Genomic DNA, 17,858 nt, shown 5'->3' with positions numbered 1-17,858 from the left:
TCTGATTATGCCATCAGTTTAACTACCAATTGCCTTCACCAAAGAGTGTCCCACCAGGACACCCACCCCTCGGACACAAAGCAGCCGAGCAGCAGGCAGTGGCGCTGGAGGCAGGCCCCTGAAGGAGGCAGACACGCTGTGTACGTGTAACCACGAGCTCGACTCTACAATGTCAGATCTCAATAAAAATACACTATCAATGGCCTGTGCATCAAACTGCACAAGTAAAACTACTGATTCTCCAACATCTGTTCTTCCTGAGAGGGTCTACTGTACGGTCACCCCGATTTGAGGGAACGCTTGTGTTAGAAGTAGGAGAGGTTTCCATCAGCTTTGGCACTGTCCAGCCAAACACAAAGGTGAGCCCCGTGGAGTAGAGCATGTGGTTCCTCAGCCTCGGTGGGAACCGTGCTCAGCTCAGAGGTGGCTGCTCAGCCCCTCTGCCAGACGCTTGGTGCTCGTTCCTAGTGTAGGGTAGGCTGGGTAAGGCACATTAGTTTTCTTGACAGACTGTAAGAAGGGAAGGAGTAAAGCTGTGGCCTGTACAAAATGCTCTGATTTCTCAGGAACCCTTGAAGAAGGTTACTATGCTGCTGTTTATCAGCGCTCTCTGACTTTCACCAGGGAGCACTTCTCATTTACCAGGACAAACAAGAGAACAGACATTTAAAAACCAGTAACAGAAGAAAATCTTCACTTCTTCCTTTATTTATAGGAAAGAAACCATAAGAGTCTATTTCACGTCTATGTTTTTTTGACCAACAGATGCCTCTGAATAGAAAGCAAAATGATAAACCCAGCATGGTGACATCTGCATTCCTATATGCAACCAATATTGTAAATAACCTTCAATAAAAGGCATCACTCAGTCCAAACTCTCTCTGACCAAACTGAAACAAGACGCAATGGAAAAAGACCATCACCAATCCACAACTGTCCCTCTGACTGCAGTAGTTTTTCCTCTTAAGTCCTGCCAGTTTGTCTTTCCTTTAGAACACGAGGGTAGGGAGAATTTATTTGAATGCCATGACAGGATGAAGCAGCTCTTACTTAGAGATAAAGACTCAGAAAGGACACAGCAGATTCCTCAGCGGTTGCAGTGGGGGACATCAGTGCAGGTGTGTGCTCACCAGGGTCTTCCTCCCCGAGACCCGTGAGTGCCAGCAGCGAGCGTACAGCTCTGGGCACCATCCTGCTGTCTCTCTGCCTCCTTCCCCCCCTTTCTTTTTCTTTCTCTTTCTTTTTTTTCAGTGCACTTCCAGATAAATGCCAGTCATTTGGCCAGGGCTAACTCACAGAAGGTACAGCAGGCACAGATGGTACTAATGCATAAATGTAATCTAGCAAAAGGATGCCAACACCAACCCAGAAAAGGTTCCAAATAACTGCAGCGCACTTACAGGAATACAGTGATTGGCAAGGTGAAAGCTGAGATTTGCAAGAGCTTACTGTTCCCAAATCAACAATAGAAATTCTACAACAAATGAGCATATTTATTTATTAATTTATAAAATTCACTTAATACCAAGATCTCTGGGCATATGTATAATAAAGCCTCACCAAAACCCAAACTCATTTTACAATTTGTACTGATCACAGTAAAAGAAGGGAGAAAGTGAAAGGTGGAAACTGAGAAACAGAACAAAATCCAGCACCGTGTCCCCATTCCCCTGTTTCTCAGGAGAGCCCCTAAGAGGAACGTCGGGCAGTGCAGAGGTGCTTGGGAGTCAAGTGATCTCGACAGTGTCTGGGCAGCAACAGAAGCAAATCCCATGCGGGTAGCTCTGTAGCCCATGAACACCCTACCCTTCCTCAGGACTTGGAGCAGGAAAAGACCCATCCCACACCCTTTTTCCAGTAGTACTGGCAATAGACACTTAGAAAGAACTTACAGGGAAGAGAACAGATGCAGTTTGACTGCGTCCCCGTGGGACACTGCTCCCAGCTTCTGGAGAACATGAGCATCTCCACTAAGCACATCTGCAGCAGTGTTTTCCAGTGAGGAAAAACCATTTCAGAGAATACAGACTTCACCGCACATACCCCAGTCCACAAGGAGGGAACAGAGCGCAACTGCTGCAGGACTCGAGCAGTGTCTGCAGCGCACACATCCGAGAGGCTGCCAGCACCACTTGTGATGGGCCAACTGCTTGGTAGTCCTGAAAAGGAGCCCGTGATAGACACCACACTGTCATAATACAATCTGAGGACCAGCCTCTGATCTTACTTCCATGAGCTTTACGCTGCTGACTTTAAAGAACATAGTCCTGATTTTCGGCAAAACACCTGAGATGAGGAGCCAGTACTGGTGGCACTAGCACATCAAGGGAATGGTTAGCAAAGGCCTGGTGAGCAGACAGTGAGGAGGGCACTGCGAGCTGTCAAGATAATCCAGGACAAAAGCCTTCCTAAATTACAGACCTCTGGCAAACAATTACTACAGACACCCTGCATGTGTGCTGCCCTCCCTGCCTGGAATAGCTTCTGGTACGAGGAGAACTCTTTACATTCCTTTTGTCCTGCACGGGCTACTGGCTGATCCTCTCCTTCCATCCAGAGCTCTGGGATTCAGAGGCTGCTCTGACCCGTGTCTGCTACAAGCAGCTACAGCTCACCAGAGCACCGCGTCTCTTCTGGGGTCTGTGATGTCCTCGTAAGAGATGAAGCTTTAATTTTCTGTGCCAGGAAGCCAGACGTGCAGCCCTCACTTGTAAGTTTGTGTTCCTGGACAGAGGCACCAGCTCCTAATTCAAATTCCAGACAGATGTGGAAATACGTTTTGGCATTTCACCTTTGTCCCATGTATTAGCATCAGAAACCATCCCTCGTTACCGTAACGGACGAGTTACAGCAAGCTCTTCTCCTGTGTTCTGTGGGGATGGTGGGTCAATGGCCAGGGCTTCAACCAGCAGTAATGCTAGCAACAATAGCAATAAATTAGCAGCGTTTGAAATATGCCTGACACGCAATTAATAGACGTCTTTGCAAACTGAGAGCAAGGCAGACCGACAGAGATGTGTATGAACATAAATCAGAGAGCTTCATAGACTCTCCTCTCGCATAATCCAGAAGGTCTAAATCAGATATAGAGCAGGCCACAGGAGAAAATATATTCTGCGGTCATTTTAATGATGGTGTGGCATGAAGGTTTGGCCTTCAGGAAGGATTTAGGCCTTGGTCCAAGGCAGAGAATTCTAGAGCCGCCGCTTTGAACACTGCTCTGAACAGAGAAGGGGTTTTTTTTGGGAGGTGAGATGTCCAAATATCTGTGAAGTTTATGATTACTAAACCACTTGAATTAAAACAAAAGCCTGATGGTGTGCTGTGGGGGTTTGTCTGCAGGAAGGAGAGGGGACTGGTCGCCGTGCGCTCGTTGTAGCGGGGAATCCAACGCGGGTCGAGGGGTGAGGAGACAGCCTGGCATCCGCATTCTTCACTGGCGGTGGGCAGCGTCATTAACGCTGAACTCACTATTGCTGCGAAGGATCCAGCTATCGGGTAGTGCTGTGGAGGCTCGGGCTGGTGAGGTGACAGCTGGATGACAGTGGCATCTAGAGGGCTGCGAGGCGCAGTGTGTGTGCCGGCTCCACGGAGCTCCCCCTGCACCCTCCCGCCCTGCCAGGAGCTTCCCAGTCCCCTCCACAGAGAAGCCACTTCAGCCCATCTACATCTTCAAATTCACATTTTCCCACAGAATTTCTTACGTGGAATTTTTTCCTCATAATCATTGTGTGACAATTATTTTAAAATAATTTACATAGCGTCATGTAATCAGGGTGACTTCTCTCTTTACAACTAATTATCATTTTCCAGTCAGATACTGCAAAATTGAATTGGCCAGGTTTTGGGTGGGGTATGAATGCTGTGTTATTGCTGTTACAAGCTGAGAACACGACCCCTGGATGACTTACGGACTTTACAGCTGTAGAGCATCTGCTTCTTAAATATATGAGCCGTTTGAAGACAACAACATCTCTTCAGAAAAGCCCAGGTTAGAGCAGTCCATCAGGAAGAGGAGACTGGGGAGAAGGAGGTTTTAGGAGAAGCCTGAAGGGGACTTCCCTGAGTTGAGGTGATGATGGAGGAGAAAAGGAGTTTGAAGAGTTCTTCTGGCAGTTATGGTTTATCTGCTGTTACCTCTGATTTCAGAGAAAGATAAATTGCATTCTTCTCACTTTGAGTAGTTGCACAGAGGGGAGGAAGTAAGAATAATGGAGATACTTGACTTTCGCTTTAGAGATGCCATCTTTAGGAACTATAGATTTCTGATATTCTTTGCCTTTTTAGATGAAAAAGACCCCAAAGCAGCAGGTTTTGATCCTTGTTGGTTTTAGTGGGCTTAAAATTGGGCACTCTGTCTGATTTTACAAGGCTTGCAATGTGATGCATCTAGTAGCATATTCTGTTTTCTTCCTAAAAAAGCTGTAGGGGACTGGAGGAGTCACTTAGGATGCTAACAGGAGGAAAGCATTTGGCACTGAAGATCAGGCCTGCTGTCAGTTTGGCTGGAGCCCTCCTGTAACGTCAACAGGATCCCCAGCAATACTTACTCCTGACAAGGATTCCTCCCTTGGAGTTTTAGAGGAGTTCAAGGAACCAAAATCTTCCGCGCGCCCACCCCGCCGCAGGGACAAGGAATCAAGGAGGAGCTCTTGAAGCTTGCCCTGGAAAGGAACGTTCCCGTCCTGTCCCTCCAGCGTGTCATGGGAGGAGAGGGAGCACTCCCAGTGATGGCTCAGCCAGACACTGGGATGAGGGGAGAAGTGTCCTGGTTATCCTGCCCACGTGCGCCCGCAAGCCCGGCCCTGGGTGAGGTGTGCGCTGGGAGGGCGGCCAGGACAGAGATCACTTTCCCTCTGGCAGCAAGAACAAGCATGGTCTGCCTTCCAAGGCGTAATTAGAGCTGAAGGAGAAAGGCCCTCCATTGGCAGGCGGCTGCAATGGGAAAACAAGAACATGTCCTTCAGGAAAGAAGGGTCAAACCTTCCCAGGCCATGGTGCATTTCCACGGAGGCAGAAGCGCTGCTGGTGAGGGAGGCTTTGCTGCCGAGGGGTCAGATGGAGAGAGGCTGGGGCCCTCCCTCCAAAGAATCCGTGCTAGAAAAACAGGGACTCTCCAGGCCATTTCCACATCCTTTCCTTTTGCATAAGCAATGCTTGTCTTGTAACAGGAAAACAACAAACTCCTGCCCTCTAGAGACAGGAGACCTCCAGCTCTGCTGAATAAAATATTTGCCACAACCTCCTTTTGAAGCAGATGCTACAAATGCATACAGTTTTATTCCCCCCTAAGGCCCACACAGCCGGCTCGGCAGCTCGTCGCGCTCGCTTCTCCCAGACCTGGAAGGCCAACTCGCAGGAGAGGCAGCTTGTCACAACCGCTCTTCTTCAAGGCAGTAGTTTATTTGGAGAACTGCTGAATAAAGCAGTCACAGAAAACTTGGCAAAGGAAGATAAATCCCTCCCTTCTTCATTACCAAAACCTGTCTAGGCAGGATGGCAGCCATTCCCTTCCACATCAATCGGTGGAAGTTACTTGGAATTTCAAAGGTGGGAAAACAGCGCTGAGGGTCCAGCTCCGTGTCTTTGCTCTCAGGTACCGGGCGTCCTGGCAGAAGCGCTCCTGTCGGTGCCAGGCAGCACACTGAGCTGCACAGTCCCTTCGGTCCTGGCTTTCACAAGGTTACACCACTGGTAAATACGTACTTTGAAGATTTCATTTGCTGTAGCAACTGTGCCGAAATGTCCATATGTCCAGTTATAAAATAAGCGTTATTAGTGGGGTGAAAAGCTGTTCTTAATAGCATTTCCTCAAAGCCGCCAGTGTACTAAAAATACTACAGATAATAGCCCTTGACTCCTCGCTGCAGCGCACCGAGTGTTTTCATTTACATCGAGGCACAGTTGTAGGAAGCAGGTACCAAGCCCCACCAGATGACATAATCAGCATTTTATAACGCATGATGGCTCTGCACCAGCCCAAGTTTGCTCCAAACATTCAGCAAACCATGTCCACACAAGATTTACCAAACACACGGCTCAATCACAAGCACTTGGGAAAAACCAATGAACCAGAACTTAGCAAATTTGTTCAACAATAGTGAACTGCTGAACTGGGACTCCATCAGATAAAACACATACATGGGGTTAGGATACCTGCAGGGCTTCTCTCCACAAATTAATACTTACTCCATATTTATATTAAGGTGAAAGTTTGAGGCAGATGGCTACAACTAAGCTGCATGCTTTCCTGCAAGAAATACCTTGTCTGACACAGCAGCTACAGACTCTTGGCCACCCATTACACATTTTGTATTTCTAGACAGCATCTTTAAAATACCTATTTTGAACTTATTACAGGCAGTTTTGTTTTGTAGGCCTATACTCTAAAATACAGTATATATTTGATGCGGAAAGACGGGAACTAGCTTTTAAAAGGAATTAGTCCTGTCCTCCTTTTTTGCACTTGACGCCACGTTCCTGTTACTTGCCTACAAGTAGAGCAGGACCAAGGGCTGGAAGGTGGCTGTGGAGGCAGACTTGGGTCCCGAATCATCGCACTGGCACACTTTCCTCAAAGCAGTCATGTTTTGAGGCAGCTGCTGCCAGATTTCACTGTGAAACTGCTATTCTTGAAATTCAGATGATGTAACTTCTGAAAGCTGACTACAGGACCGCTAGATCGCTTGGGAGGATCATGAGGTTCATGCACACATGCTAAGGAGGCTACATTACATAAATATGAAGAAAATAAACAAGTTATACGCAATTCTGCTTATCTCAAAATCTGGCAAAATTGCTAGAGTGAAAAAAAAATCCTTCTTAGGATAAAAATATATAGTGCCATTCATCTGTAGTTTGTTTTTTTTATTATGTGGTTGTTGCTTTAGGAGGATTTTGAGCCCATCCGTTGTTGTTCTTGGGGTTCAGAGCTTAGCTCATCTCTGTTGGTGACGCTTCAGCCATGAATTAAGTAATTTTGGGGAGAAAGTCCCCCTGGGCAGCCCTAGAAACGATCCTGATGTTTGCATCAGTAGTGATGGGTTCTGTAGCAATAACGCCAGTTCAAGATCATTCCTCTAAGAGATTCATTGCTGATTTATTCTGTGAAAAATGGTACTTCCAGCAGCGTATAGCACTGCAAGTCATCTTTTCCCAGGTGCTAAACACACCATGCACCACAGCATGGTTCAGGGATGTCGACTGGGACTTACTCGCTCTTTGTGGGGCTGCCCAGTGGCCCTGTGCTGGGATGGTGCTGGGTGAGCAATGAAACCTGCTGTGGGTGGGCTTCTGTGGGCAGGAACGGACATACGCAAGGTCAGGAAACTATGACAACTTAAAATGGTTTTGCTTTATATGAAATAAACATGCTGGTAGCAAGGCACATCTGGAGGGATGAGGCTTGAGCGCTAAGAGCTTGGCGGAGCACACAGGTTTCTGTCGGCAGAACTGTAAAGCCAATTCCAAATTCTTACCATGTTGTGAGCTCCTCGGGTCTCTGTGACGAGGGCTGACCTGATCGCCAGGGACTGAGAGCCAGTGTGAGAGAGAGAGGAGTCAGTTTATATCTCTGAATGCTGCTCAGAGCTGCACAGGACATGGGTGGGTTAGTAACCCCTTTCCAAAGTAAACATATAAATCAGCTATCTTTAAAAATATATATATAAACTTAACTTCAGTTGTATGCTCCAGCTTGTCAACGGATATTTATGAGGTGAGTGTAATATTATAACGGTTATAGCAGTGAAATACATCCTGAGCAGGGGAGCTAGTAAAGAAGCGCAGGGATGTTAATGCCACTAGAATTTTAATGCCCAGGAGATGGGGGCAAGGTGACACGAGCTCTAGTTAATGTTGCTTTTGCTGGCTACAGCGGGGGGAGATCACTGGTGGCCCTTTCTGAAGGCTGTAAGAGGAGGGTTTGGCCTTCGAGGCCCATGCAGCCGTGTGGGCAGAAGCTGCCGTCTTGTTCCCTGGGCTGGGTGGTACCAGGCTCTGCCGAGGGGGAGCACTGGGATTTCTCAGTCAGGAAACAGCCACCGCTGTTCAGATCTTGCTACAGGACTTCGAGGAAGGTGCTGGCATCTCAGCACCTCGTTTGAATCCCTGCCGGTTTTATTCCTTTTAAAGGCCTTTTTATTGTCAGAGCTGAGTGTGTGCAGGTCAGGAGCACGCGTAGGAGTTCATTATCCCCGGTAAGCTCTGTCCTGGGAGTTAATGATTCTGAAGAGGTTTGGAAAGCAGGAAATTGCCTGTTCCCTTGCATTAGCGAAGAAGAAAAGGTTTACACAGTCCTGTCCTTTACTGAAAGTGCTACAGGGAAGAACCTGACACTCTCAACTTTGATTCCTTAGAGAGAGGCAAAGTGCAGGCTGGGCCACAGGGAAAGAAATAGAATCAGGTAAACCAGGTTCTCGTCTGCTGATCCAGACCGGAGCAGCAGGCTCGGCAGAGGCGTGCAGAGCTGTCACGAGAAGACAGCTTTCTGGGGAACCACAAAGCAGGAATGCACCGACCACGGATGAAAGATGCTCTGATAACGCTGTGGAGACAGGGCCAACATAAATGACATCGCTAAATATGTATCTCGGGAGTGACGTTATTCCAAACCCCTCTCCTTCCTCATGGCTGTGCGGGCACTGATCAATAGGGCTGGAGGGCACAGAGCTCACAAGTGCCGTATAAATGACAAATCCCAAAAGGGTATGTATGTTCTCTTTATGGGGACACTGCAGCTGGAGGTAGAAGCACACGATTCGCAGCTTCTCCCGGTATGTCGGTGACAGACAGAGGAGGATCTTGATCCTCCAAGGCCAGAATGAGCCAATCTTTTACGGTAAAGATATATTTTAAGTATATTGTAGGTTGTATATTATAATACAACTGTTCTGGACAAAACAGAGCTGTAAGTGCTTGTCTGGCAAGTGCATGTGTTCTTATCAGCCCTAAGCTGGATACTGAACAGTTCGGCAGCATACAGGGAACCTTTTCCTATAGTACAGTTACTTGGCATGTTGGAGAAATTCAGTCATAGCCAAGGGCAGGGTACGGGTGAGCAACGAAGTACTTGAGACCAGATGGCGCAGCATAGGCTGAGTGGCTGGGTATCGTATCATCCCATCCCATCCCATCCCATCCCATCCCATCCCATCCCATCCCATCCCATCCACACCCTCCTCGGTTTTACAGACCTCTTCACCGGCCCTTTCGGAATTACTGAAGGATACTACAAGGGGGGCCAAATACACCAGAACAAACAGTAGCCAGAGACCTTGGGTTGAAAGGGAGTAGGCTAAAAGCCAATGACTACCAGCAGCAGCCAGCTACTTAAATGCTGAGTGGATGATTTGAAGTCCAGTTGCGAGTTGAGGATATTCTGTCCCTTCAACTTTCTGTGTCACACTCCCTTACAGTCCATAGCCACCCTGAGCCTGTCAGCTCAGCAGCGTTTGGAGGAAGGCCAAAGGAGATCACATCTCACCAGGACCCTTGTGACAGCATCCACAAATTGACGCTGGGTTCAAGGTTTTATATAGAGAGCCTGACTTCCTTTAACTGCACCCTTCTAGGCAATTACACATCACAATAAAAGAGAGCAAACGAGAAAACTTAAAGCGTATATTATCCAACCCATGATTAAATATGCATTTTGGAAAAGTCCTTGCCATGGAGCAAGGCCCTTAGGTTCAGAAGGTATTTATGAGTAAAGTATTTCACACGTGAGTATGCAAAGCCCATCAGAAAGGAAGAGTTCTACTGCAGGTTTCAGTGCGGGAGCTCTCGCTGGTCCCCACCGAGACACCAGCAACAGAGCCCAGCTATCCCTACCTGTGCATTCGTCTCTCCTTTGCGTGTATGGCATATACTAAAGAAGATGCTTCTCAAAAAGGTCTAGGCACTCCAGATGGTACTTAACAACAGAAGAAGTTATACTCTAACACAATGCAAGGCAGTCAAGCTCTCCCCAGCCAAGCAGGCAGCTCCCACCTAATGCCATGGTGTGGGAAAGGGAGGGTGAGGAGCTTTCCCAGCCCATGGGGGAAGACCTCAGTAGGGACTTCTGCGTTCACCTCCACAAACACAACACCTACAGCTCCCGCGGTGGCCAGTTATCATCCCGCCACTCGTTTTAAATTACTATTAGACTTTTGCTGCCTTTCAGCTATTTCAGTTTGGAAACATCTAGCAAAATCTCTTAGTCACCTGCAGGAGAGCGCTCACTCCCAGCCCTGCACGTTTTTAAACTCTCTTTGCTGAGCAGTGTGTCTCCTGGCTGTGTTACGCGAGGGCAGGGGAAAAACCCACCTCAATAGACAGTTTTAAATGGCTGACCAGGACATAAAGTTTTATGTTTGCCCCTTGTAACCCAAAGAGCAGAAAGTCTGTAGTTCTGTTTGAAAAAAAACACAGCAGAGGAGCAAAATGTGATTTACTCTTCAGATGAGCCAGGACCCACAGGGTGACTATCTGTAGCTTTGAGCAGGGAGGGCCAGCTTAAAAACCCTTGCCCTAGATCTCTTTCCTCTCTTTTTTTTGTTTTGTTTTGTTTGTTTTTTTTGTTAAATCCCTGCCACGGTCTCCTGCAGTACCTGCGGTGCATCTTCGAGAGTTAAGGGTGGCATGTTTTTTTTTCCTGTTGAATCTGGCACATGGAGACAACTCCCATATTCCACACAAGGATCACAGAATGCTTGCATAACTCATTTTTTAATTAGTCTAGTCCTAAACCACTAATTCAGTTCCATTTTATACTGACTACATGTTGATATTGTTAAGGTTTATGATCCAGTGATTTACAAGGCACGATACATCTGATTTCAAATTGGTTGTATTGATTGTTAAATGGAGTACGGGGACATGAGTGTAACATTAACTCACCAAACTGGTGGATCATGGCAGCGCTGCTGGGATGGTAATTCACTGGGGTAATTAGTTACATAGAACAAGCATGTTTTAATTGTGAAGGCCAAAAATAGACTGATGAGTCTACTCCTTGGTAAACAGTGCTTCTATTTAAGTAAACACTCCTTTTTTGTAAAGTTCAGATTAATCAGAAGAAAATTTTAGTGTTCTGTTTCTAAAAGCTGGGCTTAATGATGAAATGGATATCACTATATAGGAAGTTTTGAATTCATTTAGAGGAAGGATTTACACAGGTATGCGTCTTGTTCTGAAACCCACCTTGCACAGAGACAGTGATGTGGGTTACATCACACACAAACCGGTTCTTGAGACGATGAAAACCTGCAGTTCGTATTGGTTTGATCTGGAGTGATACATCCTTAACAACTGAAAACGAGTCCTTTATCTTCTGCCTACTTCGGTTTGCCCATCTAGAATGCGAATGGTTTAAAATCTCACTTAAACTACTTACAGTGTATTTGTTACTATCTATTGCTGTCTGACACTGCCGGTGCTCTGATAGCTGCTGTGTCGCAGGTGCCTTGAGACTCCCCAGGTCCCGGTGTTCTCTCTGCCCGTGGGAGGCGTTACGGGACCAGGGGTCTGGCCAAGCAGCGCCTTCTTTTTCCCCTCCCTCCCCATGAGACCTGGAGGAAGGAGGTTGGGGGCAGAGACAATGGGAGATGAGGGGAACCATCATGGAAATTGCTCATTTAAGGATCTCCTCCGTCCCTGCTGTGTCTGGAACCACTTGTCCTGGAAGGAAAAACCCTCTAAGCCAGCGTTTAGGGGAAAGAGTTATGTCCATGAAATGAACCATAGCAAACAGACCAAGAGAGGTTACTGATATACACATATCTGGTTCTGCTAAGAAATAATAATATTAAAGGTATATATGGTAATTGTGCCAGTTAGACTTGAATTGTAAGGATGGCGAGAGCTCAAGCCCTTTACATTGGCTTGAAAGCTACTTCTTCATGCATTTCATGTGTAGGTATTGTGAAACCAGGCACCTTGTCACATCCCATTACCTGAACGTAAAAGCTGGTCTCTCCTATGCCAGCGTGCAGTATTTGCTGTTCCATTAATGACAGTACTGTGTTCCTGACCTTCTTGTTAATTAGCACTTTCAGTGCATTTTCCAACATCCTGATTTCAGCTCTGTCCTCTGTGAGCATCACATTGTGCACAAAAAATGGCTTCTTATATGGAAGGCTTTGTTTTCATTTTAAGTCCCTCATCCTCCAGCTTTCTTAAATAGGAAAAGGTAGCCCGAGTTGCCAGTACATACACTCACACAAGTTACACCATTCTCTGATCATACATCAGATATATAGGCACTAATTTAATGCCTACGGGTAGGTTCAGAGTGGAAGTGACTCTGCCTCAGGTAAAAACGCAGAAAGAAGTATCACAGGAACGTCTTCCAAAAACCTTCTAACCCTTACTAGAGGCAGAGAGTGAAGACATGTTTAGAACAAAACAGAAAGTCTTTTTCTGAATTCTTATGAAATTCTTATGAATTCTTACCTGTGTAACTCCTCAGGTAACATCTCTACGTTTTATTTTAAGGCTTCACAATTTCCAGATTTATTTTGGAACAGGTTTAGGTTCCCTTTCCTCCTCTGTTTCCCCTTATGTTGTTCATCTACCACCCATGGTCAGCCTTTAGCAGACGATGGATGCCAGGGCAGCCTGGCCGCGGGGACAGCTGGGACCCAGCAGCGGTTCAGCTGTCCCTGGGGTGCCGTGCGCGGGAACGGGGGGACACCTGCCTTCCTGCGACCTGCAGGGTCCCCGCCGCCGCAGAGGTGGAGACCCGTGACGTCTTTGGCAACAAGGTGGAAGTTCTCCCTCATTTTCCATACACGCTCTTCAGCTGGAGATGCTTCCTGTGGCCAGAGAGCACCGTCTGCCCTAGAACTAAGTTTGCCCCTTTAATGACATTTGTTATGTAGTTCATTAATGCCATTCTCAAGAGCTAAAAGGACCCTCAGCCCCTCTTAATGCATGGCACTTACTGACTTCATAGAACCATAGGACCATAGAATTGTCTGGGTTGGAAGGGACCTGTAAGATCATCTAATCCAATCACCAACCTAACTCTGGTAAAACCCATCACTAAACCATGTCTCTAAGCACCATGTCAACCCATCTTCTGAACACCTCCAGGGATGGTGCCTCAACCACTTCCCTGAGCAGCCCATTCCAGTGCTTAATAACCCTTTCAGTGTAAAAATTTTTCCTAATATCCATCCTAAATCTCTGACCTCGGAGAACTGATTTCTGATTCCAGTGATTATTACAGACATCAGGTAAAGCACGGAGCCACTAAAATGCCTTCTAAATGCAAACCAAATGCAAACACCAAAATGAATAGTCACATCATTTGCCAAAAATTCTTATAAATTCATGCATTGGTACCTATCTTCAAAGAACAGTGAGAAAGCTACAAACAAAAGCAGGAATTTTATATCAATGGGTAAATTGTAATATTAATTACATCAGCTAGGATCTACGGCGATTTCCCCGTTACCTGCTTTCTGCTCATGTTTTGCGGTGTTATTTTTCCACTGTGGCATTAACAGGGATGCAAACATCCGTGCTGCCAGCGCTCATTTAACATCAGCTCTGTCCTCAGAGTTGCACAGCACTTACGGATTTTGTGCTCCGGAAGTACTCTGCTTCTACCACCGAATTAATTTTGATATGTTTCATTAAAAAAACCAACAACAAACAAAAGCAGCAAATGGAATGGCACATGAAGATGCCGAGGACTGTTATACTTTGCCTTTAAAGGAATCTGTGTGCTCCTGGCTGGTCTCTCTGCATCTCTTGTGCATGTATAATACTGAGGGTGGCAGCTAGGAGTTACTGCAATTACTGCACCCACCCATTCACCAGGTTTATATTTATTACACAGCTGACAGAGGCAGAATCATTAGAAAAGCATTAGGAGAGAAAATCCCTTGATGAGAGCACTGCCCCTTTCATGCCAGCCAAGACTTGCTCGAGCAATGCCAAGTAACTGTGCACCATCACCCTCCCCGTTAACCTGTAAGACATTCAGATCAAAATAAAGAAATGAAAGGAATATGAAATTCAGCCCTAATTTCATCTGGTGATGCCATCATCTCTTAAGAAGAGAGCAGTAATTTTTCCCCCAACCACACATGTTTAAAAAGAAATCAGGGTTCAAAGCATAAGCCCTGCTGCCTGTTCCCAGACTGCAGTCTACCTGGCACCGCCTTTACGGGTCTCTGAGAAACTGCTTCACAGTCTCGGCAGTTTCAAAGTCCTCAGGTAGGAATTGAAGGAGGCAGAAGAAAGAAAACAGGCTGAGCTTTTTTCCTTTTGAAGAGGTTTCCCATAAAGTCCCTCTAGTGAGACCCACATCCTCTTGTGCCTTCAGAGCTCTCCCCCACCGTCCGGGGACGCCACCGGGACCGGCTCCCGCAGAAGCCCCCGCAGGGACGGGGTGTTTTGGGGCCACTCCAGGGTGTTTGTCACTAGAACCTCATGCCAAAACCTGCCATTTGCTAATCGCACCGCGCGCCTTTGCAAACTAGGACTTAATACTCCCACCGCCTTCCTCGGAGAACCCCTGTCTCCGGATGGAGAAGCCCGAGCACAGGCTCGACACAAGCTGGCTTCTTCCATGGCAGCAAGGAAGGGCATCGCTGCTCTGCCCAGGAGAGCTGTTCTGTTGAGAGTACACCCTAGTTCAAAACCCCATCACCAGCTTGGAGTTTGGGCATTTAAATAAGCTCCGAGAAGTGACTGGCAATTTTTAGTGCTTATCCCAGATTAATAAAAAAGGGTCCCGATTTTTGCTAGTGGATTTTTTTCATTCAGCTACACCAAAATCTGTCAAGATTAATCTGGGCCCATTTGTGGGAGAATGGTATTTACTCTGGTGTGACACCAAGAGAAACCACTTTTCCTTTTGGTGCACAGCGACTTTACAGCAATAAGAACAGAGTTTATAAATGCAGAGCTCAAGTTATTGCTAATAAAATACAGTTTCAAATCAGTAGCAGCTCCGCTAACGAACAGTCACGTTTCTCTGTGCTGCGCTGCGTGAGGATTTGGCTGGGGAGAGATCTTGGGGGAGGGTCCATCTTCGCTGGGATCTTCCCTTCCCATGGTTAGATTGGTTTGAGTTTGCTCACTGCGGTTGCCGAGAATTTGTAAATCATCCTCAAAAAAGACCTGAGAGTGTTCAAAATGTGTCTTCTGTGTCATCGCTCCTTCCCTAACATCATAAATCTGTAAGTCAAATGCAGTGCCTCACTCTGGGTAATTTCCATTAGTTCTTAAAAGGTTTTTCATGGGTATGTTATTTTCACAAACATCTGAATTTAAATTACAGCCGCCTTCTAGCATCTAATATTCAGCCTTCGAAAGTCTTGGCTGCATTTATTACTCCGCCAATAAGAGCTTCTCTCTTTTCCCCCCTCAGGGCCGATGCATCAACTTCACCCGAGTTCAGTCTCAGTAGCGGAGGAGAAGCGGATGCCAGGAGGAAAGACAGCCCCATTGCCACTTTTCAACCAAGCAGAGAGAACCGAGCGCTTCCTCGCATTTCTTGGCTCGTCCTCAAGCCTGAACTCAGAAGGTTTCTGCGTCCCCGGAGCCGGCGTGGCCGTGCCCGGCACCGGAGAGAGCAGAGCACGGGCTCACCTGCCTGTGCTCTCCTGCAACACCAAAGGGAGAACACAGACACCAAAGATGATCACGTTTTTCTATTTTTGTTACTTTACGTTTTTTTAAGGACTACAGATTCTCAGGACGTAATGTGCTTTTAGCGGAGATGCAGAGTTCCTCGGATGCGGCGACGGCACGTGTTATTTAAGCAGGGACTACTCGCTGGGGGCGGAGGGGAGCGGTTCCCACCAGGCTCAGCCAGCGCGGGAGCCGCGTGCCTTACAGCCATGTCAGATCACAAACCCTCGCCAGGCTCCCTTCGCATCCTGCCTTACGGGAACCTTCTGACTGGAAATCTTGTCATTCTAACACTGAAAAGTGCACACGCATGACAAAATGTAGACAGGATGCCTCAAGGTATGGGTAGCAAGACTTTGCCCTTTAGTTTCTGAAGACACCTTTCTTTCATTATGCACCCAGGACAGGAAGAAAATTAATAGAGCGTTATTCCACGGGAAGACAGCCTGTAACCAGAGATCTTGAGCGGAGTTTGAGGGACTGATGCTTCAAGACCTTGACACTCTGGCTGGTGGTTTTTTCCCCCTTCCTGCATTCAGAGTTCAGTAGCGCATAAAACATCATCATCTATAAACATACCTAGCAGTTGTAGGCTTATGTATTTTTTTTTTTTTTAGATTAAAAAAAGCAGTAGCCACTAAGCTGGTATCTCAGGGTTTTTTTCCCCCCCAAATCTCCAAGGGCTCTTCAGCGTCACAAGCCAGCAACTCTCTTTGCATGAGAATTTCGAAGTTTAATTAATATAATTAAAGGCAACAGCAAGCAGCAGCCTGTGAAGATTTTGCTCATCTTTTTTATGCCTTTTGACATTGAATGACCTATTACTGTATGTGCATTACTCGGTTTGAGGGGGCACCGAGCATTGGTTAAGATCCAGCAGTGGAAAAAGACCTCCTTCCATCAATTTAGAAATTAAATATAGGGGAGCGCCGGCTATCACAAAACATTGACAATGTATGTATTATAATTTTTTAGAAAAACCAGTGTCGTGTCACGTCGACGATGCCAAATTATGTTAGCGTGAGCGGAAACACTGTGGGGGAGGAAGGAGGGAGCAGCTGAAGAAAAAGGCTCAAATGATCCAGTCACTTTCGATACTGTACTTCAGATGCAAAATGGATATTCGAGTCGAAACCTGACAAAGCGCGCCCGCTTTGATGGGAACTGGTATAGACAATGACCAGTGGCTGGGTCAGTGGGATGTCTCTCTGCGAGCAGGGAGGCTTATCAAATGACACTAAAAATAAGTTCAACAACCATCACGTTGGAGGGGAAAAGGCGAACATTTCACATTTGGTGGGCATGAATGTGCGCAAGATGGAAAGAGCAATGCGAAGCATCCTGGTCTAATTATCTCCTTTGTGCTCTTCATTGAAATTGCAAGGGACATAAATAATTCTCTTGGTCGATGTCCAAATTCGTGGCACTGCCCAAAGAAGCCTTTACATATATCCACTTGCTTACATCTTTTGCTTGAGTTTATTTATGTCACTGGTAGCCTCATCATCAACAGCCATGTGTGCAACATTAGACTATAAATAAAATTATTATCTAAGTTTCAGTGATCATTTCCTCCTTCTTCTCCTCCCCCCTGGTCCCCCGTCCTCTTCACAACTTATGCCTTCCTTCTCCAGCGGCACGGTCGCCCTCGGGACTGGCTGCCAAGGCAGCCCACCTTGCCGTGGCCCAGCCAGCCTCCCTCAGGCTGCTCCCGGCAACTCGTGCGGGACCTTGCGCTGGGCACCTACACGGGACGAGCCAGTGCCCACAGAGATGGCTTCTCCCTTCTGCACCTCGTGAAAGCGCAGCTTCTGCACCCCCGGCCCTTGGCAGGGGACAATTTAGCCCAGTTGCCTACAAAAGGCTGCTTTTATCCACAAAGCCCAACCACCAAGTCTTGGGCTTATTTCAAGCCACCAATTAAACCGCCATGTGCTCTCCAGCTTAGCTCAAGATGAAGAATAAAACTAGGTGGGTTTGCTGGGACACAGGTGAGGTTTGGTACCACTCCTCGGGACATGGAGGCGGTACAGACAGGACACTGATCCCAAAAGACACCAAGTTAAAATTAGCTCTGTCCTGTTTTGCATACTTTTCCTCCATTTTTAATGTAAACGCAACACTTTTGAGATGTGGCTGGAGTTGCTGGCTTGCATTTTGAGCAGTGTGTTGTATAACAGGAAAACATGCAGATGAAGAGGATTTTTCCCTCACGTGTATCTGCTGTC

At 46.8% G+C, this 17,858-nt stretch overlaps 1 protein-coding gene across 1 annotated transcript in view; it reads left to right on the top strand.

The window, feature by feature from the left end:
- ANTXR2 (ANTXR cell adhesion molecule 2) overlaps positions 1-17,190 on the top strand; it is a 107,123-nt gene extending 89,933 nt beyond the window's left edge. The window contains exon 17 of the mRNA XM_074147234.1: positions 15,368-17,190. Coding sequence (XP_074003335.1) covers positions 15,368-15,406 — 39 coding nt within the window. The 3' untranslated portion in view covers positions 15,407-17,190. The remainder of the gene's footprint in view (positions 1-15,367) is intronic.
- The last annotated feature ends 668 nt before the right edge of the window (positions 17,191-17,858 follow it).

The sequence above is a fragment of the Numenius arquata genome, chromosome 5, assembly GCF_964106895.1.
Source record: "Numenius arquata chromosome 5, bNumArq3.hap1.1, whole genome shotgun sequence".
Taxonomy (NCBI): domain Eukaryota; kingdom Metazoa; phylum Chordata; class Aves; order Charadriiformes; family Scolopacidae; genus Numenius; species Numenius arquata.
Note: the sequence above shows the minus strand (reverse complement) of the source record. Positions and strands in the feature narration are given on the sequence as shown.